Source organism: Convolutriloba macropyga, chromosome 10, assembly GCF_964194025.1.
Source record: "Convolutriloba macropyga chromosome 10, txConMacr16.3, whole genome shotgun sequence".
In the NCBI taxonomy this organism is placed as follows: Eukaryota; Metazoa; Xenacoelomorpha; order Acoela; family Convolutidae; genus Convolutriloba; species Convolutriloba macropyga.
The window spans coordinates 25,238,818-25,260,898 of NC_134477.1; the positions used below are offsets into that span (position 1 = coordinate 25,238,818).

A 22,081-nucleotide genomic window follows, 5' to 3' on the forward strand; every position below is an offset into this window, starting at 1 on the left:
AAGGCACTCGGACAAAAAAAGCATCAAAGTTTTAGATCAAAAGCAACAAAACAAATGATAGCACAGCACTCCAGACAGAATACATTCAACAGAAGAAACCAATTCTGGTCTGCATTAAATTTTCATTCAGCGATCCAGAGCCAAGATCTGATTCTGATGAATAAATAACAGCAAAGAGAAAAATGCCTTAAAAAATTTATTTCGAAATCTCTAGTGTAAATCACAAATACTTCTTATTAAGGAACCTGAAAACCTATCCCGTCTCAACGCTTAATACCAAAATAAGTTCTTAAATATCCTCAACTTGGCATTGAAGAAAAAGACCATTAGAGGAAAATTACAAACCCCGTCAATCTCGCAATACATTTGTGATTACGAAATACGAAAACAAAACCGACTAACGTCGGGCGAATTGTTCTCAAACAACCGTCAAGCTGATGGATTTGTCAGCAGCTAACTACGTTTTACTGAGGCTAGCTCTAGCTTAAATAAAGGGGCGTGATGTGACCGCAGCGGGGGGGGGGGGGGGTGGTTGTGATGGGGACGGGAAACGGTGGGGGAGGGCTACGGTAGAGGGTGTCTTTGGTTGTTGTTGTAGCTGTCGCACAGAGCTGCAATTTGCAGGTAATTTTTGCGGGGAAAGAGGCGCCTATTGCCGTTTTTAACGGGTACCTCAGATTGCATTTGTATCATAATAATAATGTATAGTAGTGTGCGACTGCCTATCCACAACTTGCTTGTGGTGCGGCGACCTTTCTGAATCTACGCCGTGGTGAATGACATGCGGTCCCCGGGTTAGGGGATCAGGAGGGGCATCGTCAACATCAGGGTAAAAGGACAAGGAAGGCGGATTATTCTGTGGAATGCGGTCGCGTAGGACTGAAGGAATTAAGTCCAGCCATTTGGCTACCTCTACACCTCCCCCAAAGAAAGCAGAAGAACAAACGTTGCCACGAATTGCTTTTATCCGACTAGCGCAACTGAGAACTGGATACTGTCCCCAGCTAAACTCTTACTTGATTAGGATCTGTAACAAAGTTGATAACCGCTGTCCCAAATGTGATGTAGCACCACAAAAATAACCACCGACACATGGTTCATACTCAGTTGAACAAAGACAGCAAGCAACTAGGTACACCTCTCCCAGAGATAGCAGAAGAACAAACGTTGCCACGAATAGCACTTATCCGACTCGCGCAACTGAGAACTGGATACTGTCCCCTGCTAAACTCTTACTTGAGTAGGATCTGTAACAAGGTTGATAACCGCTGGCCCAAATTTGATGTAGCACATGTAAACAATATTTTAAGCTGCAGTAAGAATACCACGACCTGAAATTAATTGATCTCTGGGAAAGACCAATACCTAGTTGCTTGCTGTCTTTGTTCAACTGAGTATGAACCGTGTGTCGGTGGATACTTTGAGCTTATTTTTGTATTCTTTGCGATTTAATTGCTATTTATTGTCTGTTTGTTGCTTCACGCGGTCCCTATAGGTATCAATAAGAGTCGGTCTCATGGGACGAAGAATGGTTGAAGAGGTTGTTTCATGATCAGCACGGTGGCTCTGATAACTGCCAGCTAGGATTTGCTCTGCTAACACTTCAGCGTGAGCTTTGACAGGCAGCATTTCACCCTCCTTGTGTCATTTCACAAGTCATTGTTGTCAGACAATTTTACACAGCCAGTAATTTTGCGAAGAGCAATGTTTTGTTGCGTTTGCAGATAGTTCCAGTTTGTATTACTAACTAAGGAAGATCATGGAAGCCCCGTAGTTCAGGATGCTCAGACCAATAGCTTTGTAAGTCACCGAGAGTGTCTCTTTTGTGCATCCCCAGTCGTTACCAGAAGTCGTTTTCACTATGCTATTGCGCTTTTGTAATTTCTCTTTGGTGCTTCTGACATGTTCTCCAAAATTGAGCATACTACGGAAGCTAACACCCAGTACTTTGACTTTGGACTTAACTGGTATTGGTGAATTGTTGATAGTGAAGTCTGGGTCAATATTGGGCTCCTTGCTCCAGGTTGTGAACACCAAACACATTTTCAGCAGATAAATTAAGTTTTCTTGATTCTAGCCAGTCGTGTAAGGTATTCAGGTATGGAGTTATTGTCACGTAATTTTTCAACCTGTGGGTGAGATGAAGTTAAAGTTGTATCATCAGCGTAAGATGTCATATTTATCTTTCGGGGGTAGAGGAAGCTTGCTCATGTAGTTGTTAAGCATTGGCGATAATACACCACCTTGGGGGACAACTTGTTCGACTTTTCTCCACTTTCATTTTCATTATTATATTCTACGTAAGAAAACCTGCCTTGTAAGTATGAAGCGACCCATCTTTTAGCGCTGTTCGGTAGTGGTGCTCCGAGTATGTCTCTTAGTAGTAAGTTGTGATCAATTGTGTCGAAAGCGGCGATGAGGTCTAAGGCTACTAGTAGAGTACGGTTGAAAGATTTCCTTTGATTAGGGTCTTTTTGTATGTTGTTGGTGACAATGTTGAGAGCTATTGTTGTTGAGAGCTCAGGTCTAAAGCCATGCTAATGTTCTTTCAGTGGATATTCTATAAAGACACTCAGTATGAGTTTTTCTGTTAGTTTTGCAATGGGGGAGAGGAGTGCAATCGGTCTGAAGCTTTTAGATTCGTCTATGGGATTTCCCGGCTTGTGTAGGGGTATAACCCGGCCAACTTTCAAGACGTTCGGGATTTTTGCACTGTTTACAGAAAGGTTTATGGTGTCAGTGAGATATCTCAGTGCTATGGGGCTTAGATGGTGTAAGTGGATTGGCGCTATTCTATCTGGGCCCAGCGCCTCACTTTTCTTTGTGTCTCGTATAGCTTCTTTCACTGTGTTACACTCAAAACATTCAGCCCTCTACTACCAGTTTTCTTATTAGTCTTAGAGTATTTCTTTTCTGTTTTTCATTTTTCTTGGGGGTGAGGAGTGTATTGTTGGTTAAACTTGTTGGCGCATTTCCTTGGATCATGACGAGGCGTAGTTTTCTTAGCTTCAAAGTCTGGCTCTATTTGCAGGTGGTTTAGCGTTAGTTGACGAAAGTCTTTTCACTCTTCCAGAGCGTAGAGCAGTTCCATCTGTGAGAGTGTTTTTTTGCGCTTATGACCTCGAACAATTTGATTTATTTAAAGGTTTGTTTGCGTTATTTCCAGGTACCATGGATGTTCTCTTTGAATTTTATCTCTTTTCGGAAAGCTTTACTGATTCGCTGGGAAAATTTGCAGCCACTTTTTTAATTCTTCCTTGTGTGATATGCCTGCCAGCCGCTGCGTTTATGGCTTCCCTTAAGCTCTTTTCAGCGTGGTAGACATTTGTTGGCCTTTTTTGTTTCTTTAGTTTTAGTGCTTCGCTGTCTTTGGTTGCACTCCTGAAGAATGTGGAGGGGTGTGGATTAGCTGGGTGGGAGTGAGGAGCTGATGTGGGGGGGGGGGTCAACCTCTTAAGAACCGCCCGTCACACCAAAGTATAGGTTTCCAAAATAGTCTATGAATCGCATACTTGGAGACTAGTAAGCTGAAGGGCTCTGGGCACTACCTGTTTATCCCGTTTCTGAGGACGAAAAATCAAATGGGTCAGACAAAAAATCGCATTAAAAACATAGCCGATAGGATACAGGAAACGAATTGGTGAGGCGTTCAGTAAAACTATTATCTAACCCTACCTATTTCAGAATTATGAATAAAGAAAAAAAGCAATATACAGTGTGAAAGAACTATATTAGTGAGAAATGTGGGTAGGTGCGCGGGTGTAGGTGACGGGGATAGGTGGTCTGGTGTGGGGGTAGTCGGGGTGAGGGGATAGTTTAGATAGGTTGGAGGGATTTATATGGGCTCAAACTTTCTCGAAATGACTTTTTAACCTTGAATATTGCCTGTCCTTAATTACTATACATTACACACTTAGCTAATTTCAAAAGTCCATTGTTCGAGAACAGAAGTCAATCAGAAGTCAATGTTCGAAAACAAAAGTCAAATTTCAAGTCATGACTTCAGCTAAAAAAAACCTGTAGAATCTCAATACTCCTCTTCGAGTTGTAAAAAAGACCAACATGACTAATATAATTGCTACAACCTTCATTACATTCCACTTAAAAGATAATAAACTCTTGCTAAAAACTTATACAAATTCATCAAAACTACCATGTACTTAATGATCAGAACGCCCCATTACTACACAAAAGGTCAAAACGCCAAAAATCCACCTTGAATACTTGTGGTGTAGTCTAAAGGAACTATTTTGGTTTAAAGAATGAAATGAGCTAAGAAAACACCCTTTTTAAAAAAAATTGTTTGGATCATACCGCATTATAGCTTTGAATACAGCAATGAAGCTACGCTCAGCTCAAAGCTTTGCAGCTATAATTAGGAAACTTTACGAATAATTACCGGCGAAGCCTTTCAGCTCCATGAAGTAATGGTTATGGTCATGATTATGATCTATATTTTGTTCACGCTTCTTGTATAAAACTTAAATGCTACAGAAATCTACATTGTAAAATTCCACATTCCTTCCTACAATCTGTTCAGTAGTTTGAAAACAATGCAAACTCACTTCTGTAATCTCCAAACGACTCTACGTCCAAATGAGTGCCAGATGGAGCGGCGGATCCCTTCCCAATTACCGAACCTCTCTTACTCATATTTCCAGAGGTTGAGCCTGATTTGATGCTATTATTACTACCTGCTCTTGCTGAAGAGCCCATTGTCTCTGAAAAGCATATTATTTTACAGACGCATGTGATATATGGGTCCCGCAATACAAAACGATAAAAATGCTCAATAGCAAGGAAACATGGAGGCTCGGTATTGTGCGCTCGCAAATAACAATGTTCCGACGACCCTGCGCATCAACAATTTGAGTTCATTGTTTACCAATAACTGTTGTACGAGTAAAAAGAATCATTATCAACCCAAACCACTAGATGAATAGGATAATTTCACAATAGAGGGTCGATGAGAAGCGGCATTATCGACTAGTGGACAAAGACATACAATTAAATCTTAACGGCAAAAAACAGTATCTATTTTTGTTAAAAATCACATAGTAACAAGATGAAATGAGCATCACATTAAACCTTAACAAAACATAATAAATTGTACTTCACTATTGAAACAGAATGTGCCTTTCCGTAACAAGACTAGGTAACAGGTCGACAAGGACAAAAAGGAAACGTTCAAAAGAATTGAATTTTTTGAATTTCTACAGTCATAACAACCGTAAGCTTTCCTCTGGAAAAAAAATAGATTTACATGCAACTCCATAGGCAGCCAATCGGACCTATTATCTTTATGATTGATCAAAACTGATTTTCCTCGTGGTTGAAATAAATCAAACCATTAAGACTCGGAAGAACTCCCATTAAATAGATTAATACCCTCTCTTATCGACGCCATTGTTTTAGGAATCTACATAGCAACGTCTCCTTCACGACTAACTCCTGCTTTTGATGAGCACGTCTTCAAAAAAGAGCTATCTCTGGACCTCAAACAATTTTCGGGAGTATCTCCCATTCAAGAGATATATGTTTAAAATTCCTATCTTTTTGTCCATTGTCTACACAACCTCTGATTCTTGTATGCATGCAAAACGAGGGCCAGGATCTCTCAAACGCATAGATCGTCGGAGAGATTTGCTCGAGAACAATGGAACCTTATTTCGTTACAATTAAAATCAATTTGCGTTTGAGAATACTATAGTATAATGTCTTTTCTGGACAATAGCAGAAAGTTAAAGTCTTTAGTGTGCAAAATTTTATGACTGTAATTTCATAACTGTTTTGTGAGAAATTGCTGTTGTTTGTAAAAATGCTTCAATTTTTTGACAACTCTTTGTATTCTATTTAGATCTAAACGAACATTATCATTTGATAGATCTCATGCAGAAATGTTGCATGTCAGAACTTCTGCCATTTGAATGTCCCCTTAACTTCTGTTGCAATATTGCCTAGTAAGTTATCGAGCGGTTCAAACTCAAAAACATTTGACCGGTGCCCATAATAACCATGTAATATTTCAGAAACTAACACTCTGTGAGGCTTAAGTTATTTATTGCTTTTGCCACAGTTTCACATAACTAACTTGCTGCAACTATTCCTGATATTTCAATATCAATGTTGTAACCTGCATGAATGAATGAAGATTTGCATTTTTTGCCGGAAGAACATTGTTCAATTGTTTGTTCAATTAGAAATTGTTGCTGAGGGGTATGAATGAATACCAGTATCAACTGAAACATCAGATAACCGTATTTTTTTGTTTGTGCTGTCCGAAGTAAGGTGGTTACTTTTTCTGTGAACAAATTTCGGAACACCTTCTTGGTTCCGAAAAACAGCGTATATTTTTAGAATTGCCCAATTAAAATTTTAACCAATAAGAAAAGTTCTGATAGCGTAGGTATCCATTTTCAGGAAATTGATCCATCAGTCGACTTTGATAATTTTTCGCAATGTCTTTTAATTCAATTTCCTGCTTCTGTGTTTGAATAATCTGATTCTGCATTAATCGTTTCCGCCTTCTTTTTGATAATTCGCTTTTGTTCTTGCACTGTTTCGATCTTCTGCCTCAATTCTTTTTTCAAATTATCTATAGTATTTGTCAGTTTTGACAGCTCGTTGCTTATTTCGGCCTTTGTTTGTTGAGGCATTTTCAATCAAAACTTTGGTTCTATGTTTTACTTAGCAATTTGCATTTACCAACCGTTTTTTGCTCTTTTGACTTGTCCTTTTATGTTATTCACAAATTCTTAGCTCACTGCCACGTTCCCCGACATTAGAGCTATACTTATTAAAGACTTATTAAGGCGGTTATGAACTCCAACTCCTTAGAAAGAATTAGTGAGCATACAATCAGATCTGCAGCATCCAGGAATATCGGAGTTGTGTTGATGAACAAACACTTTCACGCTTGAGATGCTCTCCAACAGATTTGTAAACTAGTCTACAATGCAAATGAATCACAGCCGATGGCGGCAGAAAAAACTTAATGGATCAAATAAATAGCAAATATATCCATTTTTAAACTCAAAGATGAGCACGAACAAAAATAAATTCCGCCATACTGGGAGAATTTTAAGACCAACTGTCTCGTTTGTGTAACCATTATAATCAAAGGGTCCTGTAAAATCAACACCGCAATTCTCCAAAAACACTGCTAACGTTTGTTATAAGGACACTAACGGAAACAACGTCAGCAACATTTGCGCTTGACCAGAGGGCCCACTATATACTTGTGGTGTGCTGAATTCTTATCTTCTTGTTGCACGAGGTAGTTAGATTTACTGCATGAATGTACTAATCAAGTTGTTTGCGTGTGTGCATGCACAATTTCCAAAATGGGTTTTGATTATTTAGGTTTTCAGCTGAGCGGTTTGTCTTCTGATGCTGTGGATCGACAACTTCTATATATTCTTATTGAGTAAGTATATTCTCTCAAAATTAGCAAAATTTGAGGTTTCAAAATAGTTAACTTTCTGCTACTACCAAATTAGCTCTCTCTATTTACTAAGCAAATATTAGTTACAGCTTGCATCAATCTAGAATATTCTATCTGATAATGTGTACATGTTTAAATCAGTTTAATTGATTCGAAATTTTAAGGACCGTCACACTCCCCCACTTCAGGAAACTTCCGGGCACAAAAGTTTTCTTACTACAATTTTTCTTTGACGGTCAAAATTGAGTTTTCTTTACGAGTTTTGCCACTTTGTTCCAGTCCAGTTGTTATCAGTCGAAATAGAAAAGAAGAGCCAAAAGGGCCAATAGAATTCCGAGTAAAAAATATTGTATCCGAGATCCAAATTTGAATATTCAAGTCCAAGAATAAATAATTGAGAATTTATTGATGATGCTGTTCCTACGGCCATAGAAAGTTGATCGTATCATAGTTGGTTCCACCTGATTTGTCAATTGATTGCCAATTGTTAGTCCATCGTTTCTGCGGTATATTGTACTGCAAGAGTATTTTACAAATTTTAAACTGCACCGGTTGAATAGGGGTTTATCGGATGATTAACAGTTTGAACAGAATATGATCGATCAAGATTGTTAATAGACTCTGCAGTGACATTTGGTGCACTGGGGTATAGACTTTTTTGGGATCTGGTCATAGACTTATTTGAGCTTGGTCCTAGTTCGTCCTCGTCAAGACTTTTCAACTCTTTTAATCGGTTAAAAGCGCATGAAAAAACATGATTGTTCTCTTTCAGTATATTATGTACTGCTTCTATCTCATTTGGGTCATTACTGTGTATGATGGCGATAGGTTTATGAACCACTTCAATTTGTTGATCAGCAGTCAAGAACTTAGGCAAGTATTTACGAACAAATTTAAATTTATGATAGAACCAGATGAACAGCACATGTAAGGCCAGGTTGAGAATGAACACAATGACAGTCAAGGACAAGGATATCTTTATGGGAACATATTCGCTCAAGTGAGATTTTAATGTGGGCTTTAACATAAGCATATCAGAAGTGAAAGGTTTTGCAACGGTGACTAGGTCTTCACTATTTTTTACTTTTGGGCTGAACAATAATTCTGCTCTAACTTTTCTGAGTAAGTCTACGCCTGCTACGGTGCGTGACTCGAAATATGGTAGCTGTTCAACGTCTGGAATGGATGCCATCAGATGTGCAAGCGGGTCTGGTAGTTGAACATCTATAAACTTAGCTGTAATCTTGTCACAGCATTCCAAGTCTGATCGAATTTTTATATTGTCGCCTATTATTACTTGAAAGTCACAATCCACTGTCATAATACAGATCTTACAACCTGGAATTAGACGATTCCATGACTTGTGCTTCGAGGCGAGACTGTATTCTCTCATTTCGTACGCATCTGTCGCTGAGGTAATGAGCCATATGCCGTATCCAAGATTGTCTGCCTGTACTTGAGTCGGTAGGTAATGAACTTCCGTGTCACATGTTTCGGCAGCTTTCAGTGGTGAGCTCAAAAATAGCGTTGCTAGGCATGAGGGATGATTTGCTTGAGATGCCAAAGGCTCCTGGCAAATGCGATACCGCGATGAGCCTAAGCAACTATCAAATTGGACTTGCGACAGTGTCATTGACTCCATTTGATCCTCCGAGATAGCAAGATATGGGTCCTCAATAACCCATTTAATTGACATTCTCGGTTCGTCCTGAGGCATTGGAATAACTTTTGCGCTATAAGTAGTAAAAACTGTCTGTCGTGAAGCTAACGGAATCGCAAGGGTTAACAGCAACCCTTCTTTGACTGTAATAACATCACGCAGAAGTTTGGAGTCATAATAGGAGAGTATGTCGGAATTTGGAGGTATGGCTAAAGATAGTCTGCTTCCAGAAAGAATTAACTCGTCGGCGACAGACTGTAAAATAGCCATTAAAGAAGCTTTTGGTACGATCGACATTGGAAGATGCTGTTCAAGTAAAGTCGAGATCGAATTTAGGATGTTTGTTCGATAAGTGTACACCGCGGCTCTATAGCTTTTAACATCAGCGTACAACAGTGACAGAAGTGATGCTGTGGTGTCAAAATTGAAATTCAGTTGTTGATTTGAAAACAACAATTGGGTGCAATCTCTCAATATATGAAAATTATTTTCAATGGCCTTCAATTGTTCTTGTACAACTTGCCAGTTCTTATTTAAAGTTTCTGTCATCTGTTTTCGTGCTTCCTCTATTTCCGCTAATTTATTGCTTACAATGAAGAATTTTGCGTCGTTGTCTGTTTTCATTTTCGATACGTGGTCGACTAGAATTGTAGTAACTGTGCCCAAATGTTCAATGTTTGCTGCATTTTCTTTTGCCTGATCTTGGCATGAACCAAAGATACCTGTCAGTCCACAATTGGCTGATCCTCCGACCATCATCCCTGATCCAAAGAGCCCAATTCCAGCCATTGCAAGGGCTCCTACGTGGGCTCCCCTTCTTTTTCTTGATGGTCGTTTGTCTTCATTTTTAAGGAATGTAGCTGTTTCATTTCTAATAAGATCAACGTCTGTTTGTGATTTTTTTACTTCATTTTCGACTTTTCTTAGTAGCCAATCTACATTAAAAGACGAGGTATTGGCCTGAAAGTTTGTTGAAAAATCCAGTGGGCAAGATGCTGATGGTAGATTCCATTTCTCATTCAAGTTTCGTAAAAGTGCTTTCAGTTCTGGCTTCACGCTGAAGTTGTACTTTGGGAAAGGAACCAAAAACTGGACTGGGACAAATTTTTCTGCCAATAATATTTTTGATTCTTCATTAAATAAGATTCCTTTTTGTAATACGTCGTCGTAAGTTTTCTTCGGGTCGTCTGCTTTGATTGATAAAATACTCGTTAGTAGGATATTCAAGGTTGATGCAAGCCTCATCTAAACATTAATGGATTTTTGAACTATTTAACCTTCTGATTTGTTTTAGATTTAATTTTCATCACTTTTCTCTTTTGCTGAGAAAGGTTCAGGTAAACTAAGTCTGTTTTGCAGGTAAGTTAGCTGAAGGCTGTTTTCAGTTGAAATGTTGAAAGTTGTACTTTGCTTTCTTTTGTTCGCTGTCAGCTTCGGCTGTCAGCAAATTGAGTGGCGTGGCCACATCGTGAACTGTTGCCAAAATGGCAGTTTTGTTGTCGTTGGAGGCAACAAAGTGTGGAGTGAGTCGTCTCCCTTCTCCTGTGCTTCCTCAGAGGGATCAGAGGTTGATTGGCTAATGATAGCGCTGGCTGTCATTTCCTTTCTTTGCTGTTGCAAGTGCTCTCTCTTCTCCTTCTGTTATGGAGTTTACAAACTCATTGCTTGAAGAATAAACTCAAGACTCTACTTAGACTCAACTACCTTTGACAACTACTTAATTTGACTTCTTTACTTTCTGCGTTTTGTTTTTCTAAGAATCTTGGTGAACGCTCATATTAAGTAAGAATTTTTTTTAAGATACAATGGAGCCTAAGTTGATGGCGGCAATAATTGCCTTCAATAATCATCATGATTGGGACAAAAACATTGACTTTCTCGACGATGAACGAGAGTTATTTATTAAACGGTTTTCCGAATTCAAATTTGATGGAAAGGACTTGTTATTTTCTGGTGGAGTTGTGCCTACGATGGAGCAGGTGCAGCGTGAACTTGACAAAGTCCACTATAAATTTGATCGTCATAGACGGGGAAAACGTTATTTGAGAAAAGCCTTGATGAATGCTGGCTTTCGGATGCCAAGTTACTTAGGAGGTCTCACACGTGTAGTTGACGAGTAAGTTTTTTGTGTTTGTGCTTTAACTGTTTTCATCAAAACTGATTGTGGTTTGTGTGTTTAGGTTTTGTCGCTCCTGTCCCTACTGTTATAAGCAAGATCATAAAAATGATCGCTTTTTTATCGATGGAATAAGAGAAGGAGTGAAAAGGAAATTATGTTCTGAGCTTGGGATTGATTTCGAAAGGGATCCCGTAGATTTTGTATTGGGATCTACTGAGCTCGGGAAACCTGAAAAACCTTTGCCAAGGTCTGAGGATTTTGGGCAATGCTTGTTTTCAAGCATTTACTACCTTCTTACTGGAAAAAAATCAGGTAGTTTTTGGTGACTTTCTGGTTAACAACTTGTACAATGAGTTTCATTACTCTTGTTTTAAGGTGGAAAATTGACAAAATCACCTTGTCAGGTTATTCGCAGAAGGTGTGGTGAAAAGATGCTTGAACCTGAGTTCATAAAACTATGCTTGAAGCAACTGAAATATCTGTGTTCTCCTTTTGAAATATGTAAATCGAGGGACAGTGCCAACTCCGTTGGTGACCACTGGGTGGGTTATTTTCTGTTTTTTTTACTATAATTTTTTGCAATATAATAACTTTTCATTGTTAACGTGTTCTAGTGTCTTGGCCTTGCTTATCTGCTTGGTGTGGACTTGTGTGTATACTATGAGTATCATAATGAGAATTCTGTTTGGGTGAGATATTATCATTCTGCTACATCTCAAAATCGTGGTGGAGCATTGCTTCTTTACAACGAAATAAAGAGAAATGGCAATAGAATTGGCTACCACTGCGAGCCCATAACTGAAATCCCTATCGAACAGTAAGTCTAATGTTCTGTTTTGAGTGTTCCATTTTGTTATTTTTGCAGCTTAACGAGAAATTCTGTCTCTTTTACGCGTAACATTTTCTTATGGTTTGAATTTTTGAAATGTTTAGCTCACAGAATGAATTTGACTCTTTCGGAGTTAATGGTGAGATCTGCCCGCGTGCTGCAAAAGTTTTGCGAGGCGATTGAAACTTCTGGTATTGAAATAAACTCAGAATTGCGTACTAAAACTTTGCTTTCATTTGCAGGTTGTTCTAAATTTGTGCTAATTGTTGAACTTTCCTATCGAGTCATTGTCTTTTGATAGACAGTAGCTGTAACTGAGGACATTATACTTTTGCTTCTGTACTTTTAAAGTCTCTGGTGACCAATCTACTCAAACAAAAATTTGATTTTCGATATTTTTTCTTGACACTAGCTACTCCCTAGGGGGAGGGTCAAGTCGCAAAATGAATGAAAAAACTGGGTATAGAGAGTGGTACCATTTGATCCCGTTTGGTGAGTAATGATTCCCAACCCCCCCTTTTAGGGGTCGGAAATCAATATTTTACATGTTATTTGGGTTTTTCCGACAGGAATTTGACTTGTTTTTTGGCATTTTTCCCAATTTTTACTTATTCAGTTGTTTAGTACTCAACACGATACCTGATTAAAACGGCTTGACTTTAGTTTGCTTTAATGGCTTCTTAGACAGTATGTCCTTTAGATTGTTTCATTTATTTTTAAAGTTATGTCAACAAATACTCAAAAATTTTTGTGCCATTTTTGACCACAATACGGTTTTTTCTTCCTTTTTTGTTGATTTCACTTTGCTCCCTTGCGTTCTGTGGAGAATTCAATTGTGAGAGCATTCGGCATCTACATGGACGTTTCTCTGGTAAGATAACCTTTTTCCTACATGCAGATAGATTTCTATTTTGTCATTTTTGAAAACATCAATGATCATTTTGCAAACCATTGGCCAATCTAGGCCGTTTTTGTCACATTCAAGCTGTGGAATTGACACTCGTTGAACGTTATGGTTCTGAACATGCTTTCTAAGGCCTACTAAGCAAGTTTTCAGGGTTGAATACGAGGCTTTATCAGTTTTTGTTAATTTTGTGACTAGGTTATAAACAAAGCGTTGGTTGTTTTTGTCAAATATCGAAACGACAGAGCCTTCTCCAATTTCTTCACTTTTTGAGTTTCTAGATAGGTTGCAACTGAAGTTCGCCAGGCCTTCCAGTGGTGATTCACGCGACACTGATTGAACGATAGAATGTTTTGTGTTTTGAATATCGTCTGTACTATAGAAGAGTTTGAAATCGGGTCCAAAGATTGCTTTCATTTGACCAGCTGTATTCTGCCTTTCTTTCTGCACTCGTGTTCGCCTTGTTGCGCCTACTACCAAATCTAGCAATGGAGAAGGCTGTTTCGGAGACATTTGGCTTGAACTTGGCAAAGACGTCAGATCTTGTTCTTGATTTCTGTCAAATTCTGTTTGACTTCTTTTCAGATCCAGTTTTGTTGCTCGAGATGGGCCCCTATTATATGCTAACCTCTCTGTGCTTTCTCGACAAGATTTTATGATGTTTTTACGTTTTTCAGTGTTTGTTAATCTGGCTCCTGGTATTGTGAAGTTTTCTTCGAGCATAGGGACTTCAACCGTTCTGAAACTTCTGTTTTTTGGTTTCACTGATTTTTCATGATTGTCAACATCTCGGAGAAACTGAACTCGCTTCTTTGTGTTTCTGGCTAATATCGGTGTCTCAAGTGGTGTAACTTGACCTTTGTTTTGTTTTTCCTGAGTTCTGGTTGTTACTGGTAAATTAACTCTCGGTGAAATCCTCTGGTTCGATTGCGCTGTTGTGTTTGCATCCATCTCAAATGGTTCTGGGAAATTAGCGAAAGGAAAATCCTCCTCATGTAGAAGTCTTAAATGGTCGTTTTCCTGATCGAGGTTTATATTTTGCGCTTCCCTTTCGTCATTTCCTTGTGCACCTTCTACATTCACTTGTTCCTGAGGTTCTATGTTTTCATCCTGTGGAGCAACCTGACGTTCAACAAGGATTTCACGATTTTCTGGTTCAATTAAATGCGGTGGAAGTGGGTGTACAGGAAGCGGTATTGCTATTGCTCCTGGTGCTTGATCAGGTGGTCCTGGTGGTCTTGCTATCTCGTAGCTAAGTGTAGTTGAAACTGGTTGATCATCCTCCTGCTCTTCCTGTTCTGGTGCATCCACTGCAAACGTTTGATCTAAGAGGTTTGGTATTTGTTCATCAAATAACTCTGGTTCCTGTCTATATTTTCCTAACGCTGGCTCTGGCACAAACAGCTTTGGGTCAATTTGTTGTAAATCAACAGGAGATTCAAGAGGCTCATATGGTCTTAGTCGAATTCTGTGTAAACATTGCGTGTAATTCGTTCCAACTTTCCGAATTAGATAATTGGAATGTGTTAAAACTTTTTCAACTCTATAAAGGGGTATCCAAACATTCATTGATTTGTTTCCAAAATCATTTTGGTTCATAAGTTTTGGGTTTAGAATTAGGCAAAATGAAAATAATTTTAGCGGTTGCGCTGCTGCTTTCTCATCAAAGTATCTGCGATATTGATGATACCTGTGAATTAGGTTGATTTTCGTTTCAGAAAATAATTTTTGCATTGCGTCCTGTATCTCAGTGACAAAATCTGATTTCAGATCTAAAGTTTTGATAGATTTATTGAATCGTACGTCAAGTGGTTTAATTGGTTCTCTGCCGTGAAAAATTGATGTCGGTGAGCACCCTATTGATGAATAATATGAAGTGTTGTGGATATACGTTGCAAGCGGTACGTACAGCTGCCAATTTGACCATTGTTCATTTGTGTTTAGCTTCAGAATTCTCTTCAATGCTCCGTGTGATCTTTCAACAACGCCTACACTTTGCGCATGCTTCAGTGTGGCATGCCGGATTCTGACCTCCAAGAGTTTGGAGAGCTCATGCATCAACTCTGCAACTAAATTAGTTCCAAGGTCAGATACTATTGTTTTTGGAATGTAGCTATGCTTGAAAAAGATTGAGGTTAGTTCCTGTGCTATTTTCTGAGCGTTAGCCGAAATTAAGGGTGTAGCAAACAGGTACTTTGAAAAAACGTCAATTCCTGTTAGGACAAATTTGTAGGGTGATGATCCTCTAAACGGGCCTGCAATATCTATTTGCATCATGTCCCCTGGGAACGACTGTAAAGAAGAGACTGGCTGCAAAAATGTTCTTAGCGATTTGTTTGATATTGCTTTTTGTTGAATGCACGTGAGGCAATTTTTGATCATTTGAATAAAGTACTCAGTAAAACCTGGGAAATAGAATCTCTCCCTAAATTCTCTGATTGTTCGCAAGATGCCTATGTGACCCGCTGTCCTTGAATTATGAAGGCGGTAAAGCACTTCTTTCCACAGCTGTTTTGGTAGGCAATATTGTAAGCAGGCTACTTTTCCTGAATGATCATAGAATTCTCTGTATAGGATGTTACTCTGAATTTTTAGCCGATTGAATTGCTTTCCGTACTTCTTTAGTTCAAAGGAGGCATATTTCAAATCGTCAACTTTATTTTTCTTTATCCATTCAATAACTTTTTTAATGACTTGATCCTTTTGTTGCTCGGCTTCTAAATTTAGCGGCTCTAATTTATCTGATATGTTTTTTAAACTGTCCTTGGGGTCATTCATCAAAACTGCATTAACTTGAGTTGGTTTACTAATGATGCGAACTGTTGTTGGTATTTCCGCCTGATCGTTTATCTTGTTAACGTGACTTTCAACTTGGGACAGCAATCCATCATCTAATCCAGTTTGCTTTAAACAGGATATGATATTCTGGTCTGTTTGTTCACGATTATTATCGAATAGGTTGCTAAAATTAGCCATTGAGCAAAGCATCACATCAGGTGATTTTGCGATTGTTTCGACCTCAATTTCTTGAACTGGAATACGATCTGATAGTTTCAATTGTATTGTTTGATCAGGGTCTGTTTGAACACGTGATAAGAAGTCAGCTGCATAGTTTGCTCTTCCGGGTATATGTGCTATGACAAGATTGTATGATAAAAGTCGATCAAGAAAGTTCCATAAAGATGGCGGTATTGACTTTGATTGGAAAAACGATGTTAAACTTTTGTTGTCGGTTAACACAATAACGGGTTTTTCTGTACCCCAGATGAAATGAGAAAAGTGCTCTAAGGCAAAGTATAGTCCAAGAAACTCTTTATAATAAATTTCAACTGTGCTTCGTTAAACAATTTTGTTCCGAAAGCAACTGGAGCATATGTTTTCTTCTGCCTGTTTTTCTGATCTTTGATATAATCCTCTATCATTAAAACAAATCCTGCTCCGTAGTAACTTGCGTCGCATAAAAGAACGTATTGAAGTCCTGGTTTTGCTAGTCTGAGCGTTAAATCAGTTGCCTTCTGTAGATCTTGTTTCAAAATTTCTAATGCTTTTTCCTGCTCCTCGGTAATTTGATGTTCTACGTTTTTTCTCAAAAGTTTATAGAAGGGTAGAAGCTTTTCGCCTAGGTTAGGTATGAAGTCTCTCCAAAACTGTAGGAAACCAACTAATCTTTTCACTTGCTTAACAGTTTTTGGCATTGTTAGTTTACTCAAAAATTTTTTAATTCTTTCCCGCTCTGGTTGGATACCTGCTGGTGTAATTACTTTTCCTAAAAACGTAATTTGTTGAACTCCAAATTGGCATTTATTTGGTGATAGCTTAAGTCCTGATTTTCTAATACATTCAAATATTTTCCTGAGGTTTGGCACCAGCTCCTCAAATTTTTCTACTCCACTTCCGATATCGTCCATGTATTGTGTGCAAATGTTTGCGGCTAGACACTGATCAAGATAGTGTCTAACAAAGGAACTAAACCCTGTGACTGACTTGCTAAGACCTTGGGCCAAGCACTTGTAGGCGTACGTTCTGGATGCAAAGTTGAATGAAAGCAGTTGGACTGAAAGGTCATCAGCCATTTGCACACAATGATAGGCTTGTGAGCAATCGAGTTTGTTCAGAAATTTCTTTCCTGCAAAATGGTTTGTTGCATCACTCATATTTGATATCGGGAAATTGCTGTTTATATAGTCATTCCTTGGCAGGTGATTGATACGCCTCAAGTCAATTAAGATTCTCAAGCGACCGGATGACTTTCGTTGTGCAAATACAGGGCTGCTATATTTAGAATGCGATAAGGTTGTTATCAGATTGTAATAGTGCATGAGAGCAAGTTCAACTACTAGTTCATCTCGCAAATGTATGGGCGTGAGTGGACTTTGTACGTAAACTGGTAAATTATGTTCCGGAGTCAACTTTATCTTAAGCTCGGTATTGTAACCAACGTCAAAACGGTGTTTAGCAAATATATCAGAAAATTCCACCAAGAGGTTTTCAACTTCGGACTTCTGTTCACGTGTTAAAATTGACTGTTCCCACTTAAAATTTTCGAGAAATTTTTCACGATCATCGTGACTCGATTTAGGGTTTATGCTTTCAAGTGTCTGAAAATGTTTTATTTGATCAAAAATCTCACGCTGTAGTGGCGGTAATGATTCAGGGTTAAAGCATGTTTCAGGTGTTGGAAACCACAATTTTCCATATTCAGGAGGAGGCCTGGAAGACATTTTTTCGGAGCAATTCATTTGAACTAACTGGTTAATTCCGTTTTCGAGATTATTTGGGTCTTGCACTTTAGCCAAAGCTATCAATTGCGGATCAATTTGGATAAGTTGGTCTGCCTGGGACTGGCTCAAAATCTCAAAGGAGGCGACCATTGTGTTCGCCTTAACGTGAACATAATGTTCTGTTATGTTGACAGCAGAAATCATTATTTTTCCGTGCTCATCAATTGAGCTGAGTGAGGATGTCAGTGCAATTTCAGTAGAATTTTCAAACTCGTCATTAGGGATTACTACCCCACTACATCCTGAAAAACTATCGGAATTTTCTTTCAGTGTGCATTCAAGAACTGCGTGTGAATAAGGTGGTATGGCATGTTTTTTGTTAAGGAAAATTGGAATTTTCTTCAGCTTTTTTAGGAATTTGGGTTTTTCGTTTTTGGGTCGAATTTCATTAAGCTGAACTGTCATATCTGGTAGTTTCAGTAAATTGTTCGAAGGGCAAATCCAAATTGAGTTTTTCTTAAAAAAGGGGTTGCCAAGTATGACAAGGTTCATTGTGGGCAATACAAGGAAATCGTCTGTGAATTGGTAATTTGCTATATAAAGTGTCAATCTCAAGGCTTTATCAACTACGACTGGTGAACCGGACGCCATTTTTACACTTTTATAACGAGGTTCTACAAATGATAATTTGACCTTTCTAATTTGCATCTCACCTAAGAGTTTTTCTGGAATCGCATTAGCACACGATCCCGTGTCTATCAGTGCTTTTCTTTCAAGTTTATTGTCAAAATTCAAATGGACGTACGATAAGAATTCACCCTCTAGGGGTATTACTGCGCAAAGCTCTTTTTCTAAGTTTACGCTATCATCACTTTCTAAACAGTTTACTAATGATTCATTAGTGAGTTTTGTCTAAACTATTGTTGGACTCTAGTGGAACTTGTGGCTTTAGTAGTTTTTTGTTGATCGTTGAAATGGGAAATTTCCGGCACCTCTACGCTTTCCACGACTATTGAGTGAACACTGATTAGCTAAGTGATTCGGATATCCGCATTTATAGCAGAAAACACTAGCGTATTGCGTAGTCTCTATATGGTTCTGTGGGTCAGGTTGAGTAACTTGAACTACTGTCTGGTCTACTGCCTGTTCTTGCAAGGGTTGTTGATTCACTTGTACTGGAAAGTGTTGTTGATGAACCGGCAGACTGTAGTTATTTCTATAATAACCACGGCCTCGGTAATTGTTTCCTCTGTAGTTATTTCTGCCACGATAGCCGCGTTCGCTACCTCTGACTCGTCCTCTCCCCCTTGAAAAACCACGATAACTATTACCGGAGTTTTGGTTTGAACTTCGGAAATTCTGCTGATTTATTTGCGATTGCTCCTCAAACTGTTTGGACAGTTCACTGACCTTATTGTCCATTGCTTCCTGTGATTGTGTCAGTTTGGAGAGTGCATTGACTAAATTTTCTGAGATTGTGCTACTCATCTCATTGAACGCACCTTCAGTATAGTCGTCCATTCGGCATAGATTATGAATTGTCAGCTGTCGTCTCGCTAACAAACATAAGTCGTCAACTGTGTTATTATCAGGCTGCTCTAAAAATTTTGCTCTTAACCAACTTGGCATGCATTTTTTAAAATATCTTTTAATTTGATTTGCCCGTTCAGTTTGAGTAAAAAGCAAATTCTGAGCGTTTTGTGCGTCAGCGGCCGCGATGCGCGCGGCTTCTGCACCTGCGTCTAATGCTGGGTTTGCTGGTGGCACTGGCGTTGGCTCTGGATCTGGGTATGCTCTGAGCGCCATGTCTCTCAGTGTTACTAAGAAATTTTCTGGTGTGTCTTTCTTCGGGTCAAACCTAATTCCTTCTAACTTTATTTTATGAAGCTCCTGTAGTTGAGGGTTGCAGAAATTATTTCTAAGTGCTGCTAAACTCAGATCTAAGTTAGCTCTTGTAGCGTCGTCTAGTGAATTGTTAAAGTAACGCAAAGCGTCGTCTTTCAAGTGTATAGAGAGAAAGTTTGCCTGTTGTGCACCTGGAATTGCTGCTACACCTATTATGCTCCGTAGAAGTCTTTCAAACTCATTAAAACTTTCGTTTTCTTTCCCTCCATAGGCTTTCAACGTAATGTTTGGGTTAGCTGCCATAACTTTAGGCAAATAGTGGAATAATTTCCTAAGATTTTTATGTCAATTTTGATCAACCTGATTTTTGTGTTAGTAGATTTTTGCGTACCTTAGGTTCTCAAACTCATAGCCTTCTATACTATCTTGCACTTAGTTACATCTTATCTCAGACTCAAGTTCGTTGTTGACTTAGAACTATGTTTTATGCCTCTGATTCCGACTTAAGGTTAATGTGGTCAATCAAAAGCTTGATATTTTTGGAGAAATATGAAAAACATCATTATAAGTTATCAGTTATCACGCTCCAATTTGTGATTGTTATCATACTGTTTGGTATCAGACTGATGATTTCAAACAATTGAAAGTGATTGAGCGTTCATCAAGTTTAGAGCATTTTAAAATTCACTGCAAAATCTGAATTTTGTAACGAACCCTTGGAGAGCTGCTTCTTGATGGCACCTGTGAAATTTCGGCCTTTTCGTCTTTCTCTAGCACGGGTGGTGTAGTAGGTTAAGTTGCTCTAGGTGCTGACTTGTTGACCAGATACTGCCGTGATCTGTTTTTTAGCCAATCGTCTGCTGTTGGAGTTGTCTTCCTTCCTGTCACCATGTGGTGTGCTGAATTCTTATCTTCTTGTTGCACGAGGTAGTTAGATTTACTGCATGAATGTACTAATCAAGTTGTTTGCGTGTGTGCATGCACAATTTCCAAAATGGGTTTTGATTATTTAGGTTTTCAGCTGAGCGGTTTGTCTTCTGATGCTGTGGATCGACAACTTCTATATATTCTTATTGAGTAAGTATATTCTCTCAAAATTAGCAAAATTTGAGGTTTCAAAATAGTTAACTTTCTGCTACTACCAAATTAGCTCTCTCTATTTACTAAGCAAATATTAGTTACAGCTTGCATCAATCTAGAATATTCTATCTGATAATGTGTACATGTTTAAATCAGTTTAATTGATTCGAAATTTTAAGGACCGTCACAATACTATTCACCAAACAAGGAGTAGCCAAAGGTAACTCGGGTGTCTATGAGTAATGAATTTGTTTTCAGCATTTGAGTCCCAATAAATGAGCTATTGTATATTAAAAACCGTACAAAAAACACTCGAGGAGGTAAACCAGAACTGCTCGAACTCCTAATTAGAAATCCAATTTTTCAATATCAGTTTATTCAGCAATTCACTCTCGAATTTTGCAGCGACTAAGCTGAAATCCCTTGAACATTATTTGAGACAGCGCAGCCACGAAGTGGTACCATTCCCATCTCTGGAAACTATAAAACTACAAGGTCAAACGGATAGAAAATATCGCCTCAATTTTAAAAGGTCAATCATCCAACAGCAACCTCTTATCGAGTCCAGAGCGCCGGAATAACCTAACTGGAGTCTAATTTACTTAAAGGGCAAGGCCTGTCGGTGTGTAAGGAAGATACAAAGGCAAAACGAAAACGTTCAGAAAAGTCCAGCACACTAGCGGGCTTGTTATTATCCCACGACATCAGCCGTCTAAAAACAACTGCTCGGGATTTTGCGCCAGGACGGGAGGAAGGCTTGGCATTGGATGACCTGCTTTTCGATTCAAGGCGTCAATCTGTCCAGGAGCGGTTCGATATCTTGTTTACAAAAAATTGAAAATTGCTGCGGCAGCTGAAAGTTGTCATCAAGTAGCCAGAAATTCAACTTCACGTTTTCTGTGACGCTTGCCGCTCTGCGTATTGCCGTTGTGCATATATGAATGTCAGAAAAGAGAAAAGGTCCCATAAATGTGCCAAAAGTGACGACCTAATGTACCACCTCAGCAAACGTAGGACAAAAAGCTGAGGTGAAGTAAGCATAGCTAAGCATTCAGAACTTAGAGCCATATCTCGTTGTTTTACTGTGTTGTCTTTGTCAATTAGTTTCGCATCAATTATTTGTGCTAATCGAAGAAAAGCCTTCTGAAGTGACAGTACTGCCATCTTTGGCTGCACAAAGGGTCATCTCTCAGCAGAAGCCATCACAGCAGTATGTCGTACATCATAACATTTCACAACATTGAAAGGTTTTGAAACGTCTCTGAGACTTCTGAGAGCTACATCATGTGCACTTGTCGATAATCCACGGACAAAAAACGCACATCCCTAAAAAACATTGACACAAACAGAAGTGAATTGCTCCCTCTTCCCAGCGAATGATAAGATTTGCTCTAACAGTTAACAATTTGAGAAATGGAAGCGACACCGAATAAAAACACATTGAATTGAAATTAAGTTATTAACAGCAAACAACTAAAT

At 38.8% G+C, this 22,081-nt stretch overlaps 2 protein-coding genes across 4 annotated transcripts in view; both read right to left on the reverse strand.

Moving 5' to 3' along the window:
• The window catches only part of LOC142348835 (uncharacterized), a 199,139-nt gene extending 194,393 nt beyond the window's left edge, over positions 1-4,746 (reverse strand). For both annotated transcript variants that reach the window (XM_075400369.1, XM_075400368.1), the window contains exon 1: positions 4,566-4,746. In XM_075400369.1, the coding sequence (XP_075256484.1) occupies positions 4,566-4,716 (151 nt within the window). In that variant the 5' untranslated portion in view covers positions 4,717-4,746. The remainder of the gene's footprint in view (positions 1-4,565) is intronic.
• Positions 4,747-7,455: 2,709 nt separating this feature from the next.
• LOC142348836 (uncharacterized) lies at positions 7,456-21,196 on the reverse strand. Of its 2 annotated transcripts, none has more exons than XM_075400370.1 (2): positions 20,237-21,196; positions 7,456-10,768 (listed from the first exon to the last, which is right to left on the reverse strand). In XM_075400370.1, the coding sequence occupies exon 2, from the start codon at positions 10,347-10,349 to the stop codon at positions 7,983-7,985; it is 2,367 nt and encodes a 788-aa protein (XP_075256485.1). In that variant the 5' UTR covers positions 10,350-10,768; positions 20,237-21,196; the 3' UTR covers positions 7,456-7,982. The 2 variants fall into 2 exon arrangements, with proteins under 2 accessions (XP_075256485.1, XP_075256486.1); XM_075400371.1 differs by having other exon boundaries at positions 7,456-10,349; positions 20,237-21,195.
• Between the last annotated feature and the right edge of the window lie 885 nt (positions 21,197-22,081).